A 16,410-nucleotide genomic window follows, 5' to 3' on the forward strand; every position below is an offset into this window, starting at 1 on the left:
TCTTACAAGTCAGCTTAGTCACCTCCTATGGGAGACTGAAGTGCAGCTAGATGACTTGTATACAAACAATATCAGTAACTTCAGGTTCTGTTGGTATGGCTAATTGACAACCCTGTTATTAAGATCACTTACTGATATGCTTCCATAAGCAGACCAGGAGCTTGAGATGCTTGTATCCAGCTTAGACAACCCAGTTAAAAGACGTGGTCCATATTTTTTCCCTTTCCCATTCAAGGTGGAATCGGACACTATGTTTTAGCTTTGGAACATAACCCAGAGGGGACGCACATGCATTGTCTGAGTTTCATCACTTCTCAGTCATGTGGTAGAAAGTGAGGGATTTTTTTTATCAATAATTTTCATGGAAGTTGCTTTTTAGCCGGTTATAAGTTCCTACCAGGTTGGAGTAATATACAAGTTTTAGGCCTGTTGTTTTGTGCAGATGTAAAGCAATCTGACCTCCTTTCTTCCTACACTTACTTGCACCTTCTGTGTAGATTTCTTGGTGTGCTTAGGCATAGAGCCTCCAGGTATCTTTATTGTTTCGCTAGTTGGTAAGTCAAATAAGAAGTGGTTCTAACATGTTTTGTTGTTCTTTCTTCCTATATGTGGTGTCACCATTTTTCCTTCTGATTGACTTCTTTGCTAAAATACTAGCTATTTCATTTTGAAAGTGCCAGACTTCATGTCATTCACCCGTAGGAGTCAGGCTTAGCTGAGGTTAGTCCTTGCTGTCTGGCACTAGCAGGAAACATCTATTCCAAATAGCACGTCTTTAGCCTTAGAGTGTCAGTATTTATGAAATAAGAGACTAAGTGCTGTCTACAAGTATTTGTTATTTCAGATCAAGTCAAAAATTATCCTGTGTGTATGTGGGTGAAGACAGGGAAGTCCCCCCCACCACCACCCGGCCATGTGAAATGTGTTCTTTTAAAGAATGCTTATGTCTTACAGACATTTTTAGGAGTCTCTTTCTGGTTCAGGAGCAAATTTCACCCACCACTAACAGATTTTTCTGTTCTTTACACCTTGAGTTTCTACATTCTTTTCTTCCAACTGTAGCTAATGCCCAAAGCGAAAAACTTCTTCAGGTGGAAAAAAATACCCGTCCATTCTCTGTAGTTCCGAACATCAGTATTAGATAAGTAAATGAAGAAAACACAACTTCCTTATCCCGCTCCCACATGCTTTAGCCCACTGTTTGAGAGGGAGACAGGGCACAACTTCCCCTTCCCTACAGGAGACAACTCACCAAACACAAACCCACAAGGAAATCCTTTATTTTTTTCTCTGAAGCGCAGCCATGCTTCCTTCCTGCCTTCTCCCCACATTCGCGCACACAACCCACAACTCCTCTCCTGTTTCTGTGTGAAGGGAGCAGAAGCGGGGAAGAACAGTTTATACAAGCGAGCATGTTTCCTTGGAGCTCTCAGCAGTGTTTCGCAGTGCTGTTCTGTGCTTATTTCAGAGTGTAAATGGTCTTTCCTGCTTAATTTTGTCTTCTCATGCTACAAGTCTTTGTTCGTTAGGGGAAGTTTAAAAGACCATCATACTTCTAGAAAAGAGAATATGTTTGGCAGGGATTTTGTGGATCATAATTATATAAAAATCCAATCAAGCAATTTTCTTGATTGATTTTTGGCTGAGATGCACAGGCTTCAGTGGAGTTAATTGCACTTCTATAATTTCTTAATTTAAATTTTAGGCATCTGACTGCCCCACCACTCCCACTTCTTTTAGTAGGTTTATTTTTTCCTCTTACGAACTACCATATAAAGACTCTTCTAGGTAAATGCTCTGACTGTATTGATATACTTTTTGTTAAATATGTGTCTTCCAGTGATATATTTTTAATACTGTAATACCTATTTGCACTTTTGTTGTGGTCTAATGATAAATAGGTATTGTCATTTTTCATTGCATTTACTAATGGTAGGTTATTTAACTCTATTACTCTTATATTAGGCTTGCCTTATCATTTTCATTTATAATAGAAAATTATACTCCTAGACTCTGGTGATTAAATTAAATTTTGTTCTTTTAAAATAATTCTAGAGGTACATCTTGCCTATGAATATTTCTCAACTCTTTGAAGGAAGAAGAGAAAATAGCTCTTTTTATATTTATAGTAGAGTCATGGTCCATGTGTGCTGGCTCAAGAGCAGTCGTAAGAAATTCGTCTCTGATGTAAAGAGTTTACAGCTACATAAGGAGTAAGCCCAATAGCCAGTGACATGAATGGGAAGCTTCCATTTCTTGCAGTGAGCATGGGGCTATGGTTTTAATTAAAAGTGCATTTCACTCTTCTCTTGAAGATCTCATAATAGTTACTGGGGGTATTAGGAAACGAGATAAAAATGTCTTATGAAAGTTTTTTTGGAAGAAATGTAATTCAGTGACGCTACTAGGTTGAGTTAGTCACAGCAGATGTTAAGAATACAGCTGAGAACGTAGTTACTGATTGTCTGCACAATCCGATTCATGATACAGTTATCAAAATGAAGATTTTGTCTGTAAGATAAAAGCTGTCTTGATTCAAGTAAGTAATCTCAAGATTACTTGCTCTATTGAAGATGGGCAGTCAGGATGCCGTGATTTTTATTTATCTTAAACATGTAGACCATGTTTTAACTTCATCCCATGGGACTTGCCCTATTTGGAAAAAGATGACTTAGTAAACTACTACATTAACTTAGTTTTATTGAAGGGTTTATTAAGAGGGTTTTGAATCAGGACTTGAAATGTGAGTCATTGCTATCAGGGAAGAAAAAGTAAGGATGGCAGAAAAAAAACCATGAACCATGATCTAGAACAAAGGCTGACTTATTGATATTTGTAATTAATTCTGTTTTCCAAATAAAGATTAAGACTTACTTCTGGGTTAATACTGTATGTAGCAGAGAAGCAGTATTACAGAAGTAGAAAAGTTTTAATGCTGCTGTTGGTCAAGCAGGTAGACTTTCTTGAAAACTGCAGAGGACATATAGATATTAAATGAACCAACCTGAACAGTGTGTAGGATTTCTTCAGTAATTTCCAGGGCAGGAACTCAATGTATAATGAGTAAGGAAGTACTTTGCAGTGAAAACAAAAGTGTGACGGGAGACCCAAACAGCAAAAGCAGAATGGCAGCTATCCAGTGGTGTTATCATAGTGATCTTAAGCTTTTTTGTTACCAAGTAGGTTGCATGCTGACAGAACTTGATGAGGAAATGTTATCCCCCAACCCTAAGCATTTCGATAGCAGCGCATTATATATTTTGGGATTATTCCAATGAAAGCCCTTTTAAATCAGGATCTCTTACTACGTTTTCTGCTGTGGGGGATTGGCAAGTATTGAGGAGAATTTCTCAGAGATTTTCTTTATTATTAATTTGGTTGTCTTTTTGTTTTAAATATAAAGGACAGGTTCTTTAGGAACTTCTCAAAGTGTTGGGTAGGTGAAATAAGACTGAAATTTGTATAAAGGAAAGCAACAAAGTTAACAGCAAAAATGTCATGAAAGCTTTGAGTTGCATCAACTTCTTGGCTTTTGAATACTCTCAAGGAATAGAGCAGTTTGAAATATTTGATGAACTGTGAATGTGACACCTATTAACTATCACAGTAATCCACAGTGTGAAGTCAATGGTTTTGCAAAATCGAAGGCGATTGTTTTGGGGGGGTTTTATGGAGATTATGTGCCCTTATATCAGGAGTTCTAACTGAAAGGCTAATATCCCCCCTCTTTCTACTAGCAGAGGAAAATGGAAAGTTTTCTATGGTTTGCTTAGCTGAATTCTTCTGTTCTTACTCTGAAGGGTAGTTGGTAGAGGAATTTGACTGGAAAAAGACGGAATTTAAAAACAACCTGCTTTTACTGGGTAGCTTTACTTTGAACTATATCGCAGTTTTTCTGTCGTTTGAATGGTTCATACTACCTCTGGGAAACAATTTTTTTTTTCAAGTTTTGGAAAGCTGTGAAAGTTTGTAATAAGAGAATTGAATGGTGTGAACCAATATTGAACACTTAGGAACTTATTTCTTTAATGGTTGCAGCAGCTCTATTGACAGTAGCTTTTGTGAGTACACGGGAGGCTGTATTGATCGTTCCACCTCCAGCCATTACTCCCCAGCCCCTGAATTCATCTCTTTCCTTGTCTCCCCAAGTCAGAAAGTTTTGCAAGAAATCAGGACCAAGTATGTGAAATATTTAACAGGCATTACTTGAACTATAGCAGTTTAAAAACTGCCTGGTTTACCATTTATTTTCTGTTACCCTCTCAGTTCTCACTGGAGTTTCCTCTTCTCTCAGTGTTGTCAAATGCTGAGTGGCCAAGATCTCCAAAACGCAGGCAGAAAGGTGAGAATAGCTCACTTTTTCTTCCCTCTATTTATTGCTCATAAAGTAAAAGAGACGATTAGGCTAAGGGCACTCTGGTGCATGTTTTTTTATGGTGTTATTTGCTCAGGTATGCCTCTGATGGAAGGTGCCGTCATCACTGGATTGTCTGCTGCGATGTGGTTCATACTGGTAGGGTGGTGGTGCAAGGAAATGGGGCAGGGCTCCCTCCCTCTCCTCTTTCCCTGTGCAGACATGCAACCAAAGTGTGAGAGTATAGGAAGGGTGAGGTGAAAAGCTGACATGGAAAGTGAGGAAGGGAGAGGTTGATGAATTCCGTGCTGACAATGTAAAAAAAAAAAAAAAAAAAAAGAAAAAATGAAAAAACTGATGGATTAAGTGGGGGATTAGAACAGGTAGAAAAATAGGAGAAATAGGATTGTGAGAAGGTACTTCAGGGTGTATCTGCATATAAGTCTGCCCGTCATTTGCTGAGAATTGCCTCCTCTCCTGCCTGGAAGAATATTTACAAACAAGAAACTCTAGAGCTGGTTAAACAGCAGGCTTCTGGGAACTTGTTCAAATCTACTTTTTATGTTCTTTCATCCATACAAAATATTTGGCACTCATAAAACTGACAATATGAAAGGAGAGATAAATAAAACATATATACCTGCAGGTGAGAGATGCTTTATAGTGGGAAGGGAGCAAAGAGTAAGAAATAAAAGTAGTTTAGCAATCTATTTGTACTCACTGGTGAAGGAAAAGCTTTTGAAACAATAAGACATTCAGTTTAAAGGTCTGTAAACTAGTGGTAGGAGTAATACTGAGAGTTTGCACAGGAAACCCTTTTTCTTGTTATGTAGGATGAATCATTCTCCATTATTTTTGGTGTATGCTTTATTAATAAACATGCCTGTTAATCAAGGCCTTCTAAAGAAAAACTGAAATGGATTTTCATCTCCGGAGCTGTGACTCATTTCCACCTGAGATGTCTGATGCCCAGACAGAGTCTGTATAGATTCCGAATGGTTTGTAGGCTGTCACTGTAGGGACCGTCTGATCACTGACAAATACCCAACAGCAGAGTGAAGCAGTATGCTTTTGGAAGATTTAATTTTCTTTGACATTTCAACATCCACAAGAATATTTTAAAACTAAAAAGGTTGACTTGGCACAACTGAGAAGTGAAAACAGTCAGGTGTGGAGAAAGAAACAGAAGGGACAAACTTGAAACACATCACCCCAAAACAACATTATTTTAACATACTTGCTAAGGAAAATATTCCTAGCCTTTACTTTGACTGAGGAGCACTTTAGTTAACTTAATGCTGTCAAGCAGCCAGGTCACTGACCATCAGCTTATCAGGGGAAAATTGTCTACAACTCAGTTATAAAACAGACATTTCCATTCAGCACTGACTGATGAAACTAAGGTTTAAAATGATCCAGTACAGGCAAAGAACCCTGGTGAGTTTAACCAGGAAACTCCGTGAGGAGATATTTTGGCTGAGAATACTCTGAAATATGTTCTCAGTAGGTCTCATGAAAGGAAGATTTTGAAAATACACAGCCTGGCCTATTTTGTTATGCCACTCATAGACTGGCAGAACACTACCGGTGTTCCTGGAGTAAAAGCTTTGATTATGGCATCAACAGGAGGTGATGTGTTCATAATATCCATATATACACAGAATAGAACAGAAGTTCTCATACTTCGTATGTGTTTAGATGCATTGAATTCCCAGCTTTCACAACTTTTCTAAACTTGGGACCTGATCCCTGATATATTCAGGCTTATAATTAGTTGTAGTGACATGGAGGCATTGTCTTACCACATTTTAATTTAGAGTGAATGCAAGAGTGCATGTTACAGAGTCTCTTTTTTGATACCATCAGATTTATAATGATTATAGATCTGTAATTTGTATAACTGAACTGTTATATCCATGTCGATATAATCTTGAGTGTGTACACTGTATTTAAACTGGCTGAATTTCCTTCTGGAATATGCCACATTTCAGTTATGCCAGATTATGCTTTTGGGAAAGATGACAGTGAAGCTTTAGGGTAAATAATTAAGTTGGAAGGAGAGGTGAAATAAGAGTAGAAAAGCAATACCTCTTTGGTTTGGAGTAAATTTGCCTAGGCACTGTTCTGAAGAAATCTTCTGTAGCATGCTGAACTTTAGGGGAAGAAAGTGTGCTCACACTGCCACTTCCCATGTTTTTACTGTGATACAAATATAAATGGAAGAAACCGTTTTTGGAACAGATGATAAATTCAAATGTATCAACTCAGTTTCTCATTTCATCTCTGAAATGAGTTGGCTTATCATTTAAGCACTGCATTTTTTCTTAAAGGGCAGCTCTATTTTAGTAACAGTAAGCATGGAAGGAAGTGGCAAACAGTAGTGATAATTGTAGTCTTTTAATGGGAAGGTGCTTAAAAATGAATGGGGGAAATGCAGTTTCTGGATGAGTTTTCCCTTCCCGAAAGAAGGGAAAGCAATTTGCTATCATAGTTAAGAAAGCTCAGAAAATTTACTCTCGTGTTTCATGATGAGAATAAGGTGAGACTGTAAGAGGTTAGTTAAAAAGGGAAGGTGTCAAGCAACAATACGAGACAGCCAGGGCTGTTTCTCAGGACTCGTTTTGGGATCAATCCCATTCACTGTCTGCATTGCTAAGCAAGATGCATGCTTACTAAATCTGTGTATGACACACAGTTGGGAAGTACTTACAATAGAAGATGCGGATCACCACCTAAATCATTGCCAGTGTTAATACTACAGAGATGCAGGATTCTTGTGGACTAGAAAAAAGTAAGTAAGAGAACTTACTATGACAAATCATGCTTTTAATAACCAATAAAAATAAATTTGGCTGTAATTTGGGCTCACCAGGTGGATGACTGCATTCCTATGTGACAAACAAATCCATCTAGAGACAGACAGAATTTGAAAAATGGAGGGGGAAAAAGCTTGTTTATCTAACATTGTGAGCTGATAAAATGTTGGCAAAGAAAGTGCAAGACTAGAACTAGAAAATAGAAGTAAAGATGAGTAAAGAATTAAAGATAAGTTATTGATTTTTCAAAGATTAAGATTTTAATGAGCTGTAATAATGTAATTTGCTTTTTAAGTTTAGGGAAAGGTGCATATCTGCCCCTGTGAAAGCAAACTCTGCTGTATTAGCAATAAAAATGTGCTGGAAGAAAGAGAAGAAAGTTTCCTCCAAGTTTGTATGCATCTTTGGCACAATCTGTGTTGCCTGCCAGTGGCTGACAGAGCTAATAAAGACTGGGTGGGCTTACGTGAACCATAGTGTTATAAAATCTGACAGCTCCTTTCAAGTAACAACTGCATTAATAATTAAGGTTAAGGTGTTGAATTTTCACAGAGAAAAATACTATTAAATACTGTTATACTTATTTAACCGTTGAGGATAGGGATAGCATGTGGAGAGAGTGCTTACAAACAAGTTTCCCGAAAATCAGCTTAGCCACTCTTTTTGATCTCTCTGTAACATCACATAGAAACATAACAGCAAATTTGCATTTTGGACAGTTGGTTGGTTTTGGCAGTTTTTAGTTATTAAAGCATGATAGTTAGAAATACATAGCCTTAGAAAGTGCTGCAAGCTGAACTACATGGCAAGTTAACTTGTATCAGTTGTTTTCTGCTATTCTCAGGTAGTCAAGCGGTACCAAATTTATAACTTTCTTATAAATTCCTGTTCTAGCTTGCAATATACCAGATTAACAGAGCGTAAGTTCTACTTAATTTATCAACATATGACTGTTGCGACTGATTGACGTGCTAAGACTTGTTTCCATGAGATGAGAGCAGCAAAATGCAGATGACTTGAGCATAGGAAGATCTCATTCCTTCCCCTGTCTCACCTTCCACCTCTGTGTTTTTCAGCCTTAGAGCTGGCTCCATCCAGGACCAATTCACAGAAGCTTTTTGTTTTTTCTGATCAAGTGTATGTAAGATGAGATACAAGTATATGTGAAAAATGTACCCTGTCTGCACCACCCCTACCCCATTCATTCTTGCGCACACACTCGGCAAGTACAGTGCTAGTGTTCTTTGCCCCTTCTTCAGCGCTGCCTGAGCTGAAGTAGCAACCCAGGTCTTCAAGGCAGAGGAGGGACAAGGGCCTGGCTGTAATGGGTGAAATGAGCTGCTAGGATGTGCAGAGGCTACTTGAGCCTGTTTGGAAAGAATGAGGAGAGGAAGAGGGTGAGCACAGACTCCGGTTACTCTGGCTTTCTATTAGATCTGCTTCTGAGCTCACTCTGTTCAGGAGTAACTGAGTGAAATTTAATAGCCAGTGTACTCAGCAGCCAGAATAGTGGATTCAGTTGCTTCCTTCTGTCTTAAATGCTCTGAATTGAACTGGGGGGAAAACAATCAAGTATAACACTGTTCAGCAAAATCCATGAAAGAAAATTTGTAAGGGGAAAAGAGAGCAAGGGAAAGTTGCTTGCCTCACTCTATTCCATTTATACAAGGATGTATTTACAAGGTGGTAGTTCTATTGTATGTGCTTATACATGAGAAAAATGAGAACTCTCTCTTCCCACCTGACAGAACAGGATAATAGGATTATAGAAGCTAAAAGGTAAGCCACTTGGACTTTAAACATTCTTCTTATGCTAATCCTGATAATCAAGGGAAGATGTGATGGACTAAGGTAGTCAGTAATACCTGTGCCTCAGAAAAATGGTTATTCACATTGCGGCATTCCTTCCTGGGAACAGGCCAAGTCTTGCATAATGTGAGATAGGTCAGACTGAGGACTAATGGACACATTCTGCTTGTATTATTGTATTTTTTGTTTAGGTTAATTGAGAATTTTTTCTTCCCTAAAACATATATTTAGATGGGATTGGAGATAAGCCTTCTCCTTCTTTGATGCCTTACTAGAAATAATTTTGTAGCCTTTCCAATTTAACTGAAATATGAATTGGAAAACTTCTTTAATGAAAAAAATTGTGTGATTCTTCAAGGCTTTTTTTTTTTTTTTAATATGAAGAGATTTGTCTGAATTTTTAAAGTCTTGTTCAAACTCTAACATTGTAAATCTTTCCAGGCTACCCTTGTTAACTGGTTACTAGACAATAGTTGTTCTCTGAGCAGAACAAGAAATATAATTCATGCTTTGTAGTTTCCACATGCCAGCTTATACTCTTGAGGAGAGGAGGAACGATGACAACTTGATCTCTCATACAAAAATGCAGTTTTAGGTCTAAGACGTAGTTATATTACTATGCTTACAAAAACTGCTTTTCAACATAGCTCTTTTTATAAAGGGGTAAAAACTGCAGAAATTTTAGTTTTTTGCAACTGTCCTGTGTTGTCTTTTAAGACCATAATTTAACTAGTGTGCTATGTGGGAAGATTTTTATGAAGCTCTTTTCTTTTTCCTGCTTCAGAGACACTGGAAAAGATAAATGCTGTCCTTCCAAACATAAGACCCTTTTCAAAAGAATGGAGATTCTGCTGGATTTTGCTATTTTTTCCCCTCTTCTAGTTGAGGAACCTATCCTTCTTTTGTAGGAGTTGAAAAATTACCACAATCACAATTTCATAAACCAAGTGTTGAAGGCTATAAAGGAAAACGGAAACCTTTTGTATAGATTTTCATTCCAAGTTCATACAGTTGCACAGTTCAGATTAAAATTGGCAAGCTTGAGATGGACTAGTAACTAAAGCTGCTAAAAGAGTAAGACCATAAGAAAAGCATTGAGACCTAGGGTTAAGTGGTGTAAAAATGCAAGGCAGCTATTCTACTATTTGAAGAACTAACGTGCAGTTTACATCTTAAACCACAACCACTGCAAAAGTAAACAGCACCACTGTTTAGTGAGATGCCAGTGCTCCTGAAGTCAGTTGTAGATTTCGTATTAAAAGAATTGTTTCTTTTCAGTAGGATTTACAGTTCGTGGACCAGAGTTACTGTTCTGTGTTAATGTAGCAAAAATGCAGTTTTAAAGAGTATTTTTAAAAACACTGGAACCAGACATGCTTGTTAAGTATTTAGTAACTGATCCATAATCATCCAGAGATCTGCAAGCAATATAAAACAAAAAAAGAGCAAGCAGAACTTCCTGCACTTGATAACTCTTAATACAATACCAAACTAAAAAAGAAAGAATTGTTGGATTGCTTTCTAAACTAGTGGCTCATTCAGTATTTAGAACTGCTGCCAATTGTGTCTGCTATTTAATTGTAGCCTCTTGCTGGAGTTGGAGCAATGCTGCAGTCGCTCAGACAACACTCTACTACACGCTACAGTATGCGCCCCACAGTGAGTAACTATTGTTTCTTCTGATTTTGTTGTTGTTGTTCTGTTTTACTCCTGTCTCTCTGCTACCCTTTGAATGCTAAATATACTACAGCTAGGAAGACCCTTAGGACTGCTCCTTAAATATTAGCCAGAAGTTAGGTTTTCCAACCTCATTCATTCTCTGCACCATTTGTCAAGAGATTCTATAGTGGCTTAAAATTCTCCTTTAGAAACAATGCTTTTACCATGTTGGTTTGAGAAGGATTGATTCTGTGATTTCTGGGCAAGTTCTGCATACAAGGGAAGCACTGTCTAAGACAACTGTCTAAGCTTTCTCAGCTACCTCTCTTGCCCACCTTCATTCCATCACTTTTAACTTACTCATAGATAGAGGGCAAAAATAATGTCAAACAACATGCATATAATATGGAAACAAGTTATTGAAGGTTGAGTTGTAGTCAGGCACTATTACTTTCATTATCAGAATGTTTAAGGGCCAATTCTAAAGCTTGAATATATTTTGCTCTGATAAAATAAAACAGGCATTTTAATGATCTGTTCCATTGGGTTCATCCAGTAACACATTAAAGGTTGCCCATAAAGTCAATGAGAGCATTTTTATTGACAGTTTTTACAAGCATTTGCTTTTTATTACCTTTACCAAAATAAAGCATTTAGCATATGCTGCTTTCACATATTTAGTAGATAAATAAATGTATCTTGAATTCTTTCATGCACTGATAGCTTATTTAATACAAATTTTTTCTTCATTGCCTCGATGTTAGTTTTAAATACAGCTTGCTTCCCCCCCCCCCCCTTTTTTTACACACATTTTTATCTTGTTACCATGTATTTCCCTTGTTAACTTATAAATGTTTAAACAGCTGGGAAACTGCAGTGATATTTATTCCTAGAGATAAAGTCATTCTATGAGGGTGAAACCCTCATAACAAGTCATACACTGACAAACTAAAACGAAAACAACTTACGTATGCTATCAATGGAACCGTTACAGAAAATATTTTAGGAGTAACTTTTAACATTCACCTCTGTTTCGTCTCTAGAGTCCAAATCCCAAAAAACAGTCTAGGTTTCAGACTTCCACACTCTTAGGTGTACTAAACATTAGTTAATTATAGCCCTTCAAGATAATTCTAAATGAATTTCAGAAATTAACAGTAACTTTTTTGTAATTACAAATAAATAGAGGTATAAAGACATCTTGTACTGCATTTATCTCTAAGTTACCAAAGACATTAAATGTATAATTTAAGATCATAAATACAATCCCATTCAATTTAATCAAGACTAACTGCATGTGCTCTGAGTATCATAGCTGAGAAAGAAAAATTAGGTGGCACTTAGTTTTAATGGCACTCCTTTCAGCAAAGGATGGGTATGCATTTTGTATTACTAGCCAGGGTTGCTCTTCAAAATGAGATTTTAATATTGCATGCAAAATACATTAAACACTAAATAAAGCAACAATTCCTGTGCTGTGTTTCAAGCTTTAGCTAATGGTACATGGATCATCATGGCTTGGTTTCATTTCCCCTTCCAGCAATAAAGCGATCACAGCCTTACTCAAGTAACTGCATGTTCCCTTCTTTCCTATTGGGTGAGTGTTGTAAAATGCAGTCATGTCATCCTACAGGAGAGGAAAAAAAAAGTTTCCATTAGTGTTGATTAATAAGGCAGACAAAGGTTAACAGGAGCTAAATTACAGATAAGTTAGAAATACAAATGTGTTTTTTAGATTCTGAAAGTGTGGTATAGTTCTGTTTGATTTTCAAAAAACTTCAGAATGTACTTATCCAAACATGTGAAAAACAGATTAATAAAACATTGCACATATTCCTTTACTGAGTTGTCCAGTGCTGCACAGGTATCTTCTTAATATTTGTAAAATATTAAGTGGTGAGAGAGAACAAGTGCTCTCCTAGAACGTGCAGATGGATGATTGCCATGGGGTGACTTACTGTGCTACTGTAATATGACTGTGTGGGCAGGTCTTTCAGTACAACACATAGACATACTGATTAAAGATCTATTTCAAAACAAAACAAAAAACCCACCACACCCAAGAAGCCAAATCACAGGTAGCAAATCAACTTACTTCATTAATCAGATAACATAACAAAGTAAATTTCCTTCATCAAACAACTGTTCTGCTCAGTTAGTGATGCTATGACATCTGCTTGTTTTCAAATTATATATTGGCTGTTATCATAAAGGTTCAAATATTTAATTCAGAAAATTGGTTACTTCCCAATCACTTTATTAAATCAAGGGCAGAGACTGTATTATGTAAAAATTAAATTTTGCTGTTCTAGGGAGCGTTTGAAATTACTGGAGCAAACACTTTTGACATTTATTACAACGTGTTAATAGGGAAATAACAAAGTTCAAAATATTTACAAGTCAGTTTAATGGGAAAATGTAGTTCAAACAGGTGGTGTTTTTGTTTTTGCAGAATCTGTTAGGAAAAGTTGAGACAGAATAATGTCAGGACAATACTGAATAGGCTACAGTTAACGGCCAGTGGGCAGATACCTAGGAATAAAGGAGAACCAGATTCCAAAATCATATCTTGCTAAAACTTTAAATGCATATTGTTGTTGGAAATTCAAACTCCCATCTTAAACGCACTATTTACAACTCTAAGTTGGGATTTCTTGTTCTAAAAAAGCATCATTCTAATTAGGATTTAAGGTAGGATTTATGTACTGTTTTTTTTTGTAGAACTGCTTCTGTTCATTCACATGTAGTATTTGCTGTTCTTACCAAACAGCAAAACAGAATTACCACAGGGAGACTTAAGAAAACATTGTTGCCTAGATAGTGTCATCAAGGAAAGCCTTTCCTTTCCTAAGAGCTGGGCTTTGGGGAAGGGGGGGGGAGTGGGGGAAGGGGGGGGAAGTCACTTACATGGAGGCTAGGCAGCACCAGTAAGGTGTGTAGGATTTTTTCTTTCAGTTTATAGCTACAAGACCACCTTGTCTCTGAAATCAGTAGCATATACTGTGCATACTGGCACTTAATAGCCACTTGTGTGGATGATACACATCTAATTCTGCTATGGCTGCAATCACAGAATCATTATCCTCTAAAATGGGCAGGCCAAAAGGGTCATAACTCAAAGAAAATCGTATCTTTTTAAAATAATGATCTTCCGTACGGTGATGTGTTGCTAGGGCTGGATATCTGGATTTCTTTCAAATCTCATTACAAAAAAAGTAGTGGCAAGAAAGTGAACCTTAAAATTTTAGAAACAATACTTGAGCACATCCTTCCTCATCTTACAAATGAGCTAAATTCAACTAGAGGAAGCACTGTTGCATATTAGCATGGTACACCACTATCTCTAATGTAATAATGTCTATTCTATAATTATAGAGTCTATGAATTGATACATTATTCAGAGCTAGCGTTGCTGTGTCTGAATAGATCATGCACAGTGCACTGTCAGACTGTGCCAGTAAGATCCTCCTAAGTAGCAGGACTCGTCCCACTGCTTTACCCACATTTCCTACTTCAACCACCCCAAAAACCTGACTTTATTACAGATTTCCAGAGCTTTAAGGCACCAAAACTGAGAATACTTAGTCTTAAGAGCTACTTAATCATTAAGTTCCATTTATTTTGTTTTTAAAACTCAAAGATTAAAAGCTTTCTAGGTCACAAATACAACTCTAGCACAAAAAAAAAAAAAAAAAAAAATCAATAGCTAAGAATACTTTCAGGTTTGCCTTTAAAGTTCTTACAGAAAGTATTGGCCACAGGAGTTTTTTGGTTACTAAGTTTTTCTGAATATCCTTGTGCTTACAGTCCTAATTTCACACTTAACTTGCTGAACTTAAGGTTCTTTTTTCTTACAAACTTTCATCATTCTCAACTCTTCTCTGTTCTAGTTCTCCCCTGCAATCAACTCTTTCCATTTTTAACAAATATTCAAGCTACTGCAGCTTTAACCAGACATTCATTTTAGAGCCAGGTAATACTGTGAGTGGTCTCCCTACCAGACTGGTTTGAATTCACAACTCGGCAAATAAAATAAAAGCACATTCTACCTGTGCTTATAGGCTCTGCACAGGCTTCTTATTATGCAGCTCTTATATACATTCCTTTATTATTTGTGTTCCATTCTGAACTCCTATCAATTAGCTTTTTATTATGAACTTCACAGAACTAACCATTATAACCAACTTCAAGAAGAATGGTAAATTGTGTAAGGCAGTACTATTTTACTCACTTGTATTTCAGCTTCCTTTGGCCTGTTCTCATCTTTCTGAAAGTCATGAAATGCTTCTTTTACCACTTTGTCCAAGTCCACTTTATCGTGGAACCCTAGCTCAGGATTTCTCTCCAAAATAACAGATATAACCATCAACAACTAGAAGGGGGAAAAAAAGACTGTAAGACCTTAAATTTGGTTTGTTAAAATTTAGGTTACATAAAAAGCACTGTGAATAACTGCATATGCTTGATTTAAGCAGGAAGCAATTTAATAACAGCACTGGTAATAGTGTACAGATAATAGAATTCTGAGTTTGATAAAAGAATCACTGAAAAAGCAGGCTTTTGTGAAAGGTTACAATTTCTGGGGACTGCCTATTTAAGGACAGTGAGCAAGTGACTGATGACATTAACATCTAATTTTGTTGGGAGTCAAGAAGTTATTTTCCAGTTTATTTAGTTCTCTCTATGGCTACACAAATCATAGTTGCTCAGCCAAAGGAGGGGGTGAAGAGGAGCAAACACTGAACCTCTGTACTATCTAAGCTTACAAAAAATAAAATGAGTAAACACAAAGCCTGATTTTTTGAGAATTTAGATTCCTTATACCTAAAGGAGGTTTAAAATAGGAAGATGAACATCATAAGTGACTTTTCATAGTGACTAGAAATAGGTAGTAGAATTTATAGTGGTCATCTTTGATAACTCTTATCTTTTAGCAAAAATTGGGACTGTTCCAGCAAGCTGCACAGCCATTAGTCATTAGCCAGAATTGAGGTGGTTTTGAATTTATCTTACTGTGAAGGAATATTCACAGGCACCAGGGACAGATACTTGGGAACCAATAACAAATGCTGCTGACACCAGGTGCAGGAGTGGGGAAGTTCAAGCAGGGTGCTCCAATTAGCTTGTTGTTTTGCTGTTAGATACTGGAACATAAGGGGGCTGGAAGTTACTTGGTTCAGTTACATAAAGGGACTTACTAGACAGCCTCAGTGAAATGGGAAAGAAGAATCTGTCACAGGGCAAACTGATGTTTTAGAGCACTTTTCTCCTTACACATAGAAAAGTGTTTGGAAGAGGCATGGGCTAGGGCCTTTATGGAAAGCTATTTTGGAATTATTCTTTTTACTTGTGTTCACCTCCTGTGACCTAGTGCAAATGCAAATTTCATTAATATTTGACCTACCAGCTAAAGGACAGGAGCTTCAAACACTTAAGTGTGTGTTCTTAGCAGGTTAACAGAAGCCTGCTTATTCTAACAAAATCTATGGAGAAAGCACTGAAGCAAGTGTTTATATTTTAAATACTGTTTCTTGAAATATTTGCGCCTCAGTTACTTTTTTTTAAAGCTGTAACAGAAGTCATACTTATTATAAAGTTTCCCTCATTGTAGGCCACAGACCTCCACAATAATTTGTCTGTATTCCGGCTGGTCAATGCTTTGCAGCATATCTTCAACTAGAAGGGAAAAATTCATTTCATACATCGTCATATCCGATAAGGTCGGTTGCTGGAAAACAAACAATACTCTTACTGAAAAGCAGTTTGCATTAC

The 16,410-nt window shown here is 37.0% G+C and overlaps 1 protein-coding gene across 9 annotated transcripts in view; it reads right to left on the minus strand.

Annotated features, from left to right (window-relative positions):
* Positions 1-11,220: 11,220 nt before the first annotated feature.
* PHKB (phosphorylase kinase regulatory subunit beta) overlaps positions 11,221-16,410 on the minus strand; it is a 104,585-nt gene continuing 99,395 nt past the window's right edge. For all 9 annotated transcript variants that reach the window (XM_026102239.2, XM_064519588.1, XM_064519590.1 and 6 more), the window contains 3 exons: positions 16,259-16,366; positions 14,870-15,010; positions 11,221-12,265 (listed from right to left, as the gene is read on the minus strand). In XM_026102239.2, coding sequence (XP_025958024.2) covers positions 12,128-12,265; positions 14,870-15,010; positions 16,259-16,366 — 387 coding nt within the window. In that variant the 3' untranslated portion in view covers positions 11,221-12,127. The remainder of the gene's footprint in view (positions 12,266-14,869; positions 15,011-16,258; positions 16,367-16,410) is intronic.

The sequence above is a fragment of the Dromaius novaehollandiae genome, chromosome 13 (assembly GCF_036370855.1).
Source record: "Dromaius novaehollandiae isolate bDroNov1 chromosome 13, bDroNov1.hap1, whole genome shotgun sequence".
NCBI classification, from domain to species: Eukaryota; Metazoa; Chordata; class Aves; order Casuariiformes; family Dromaiidae; genus Dromaius; species Dromaius novaehollandiae.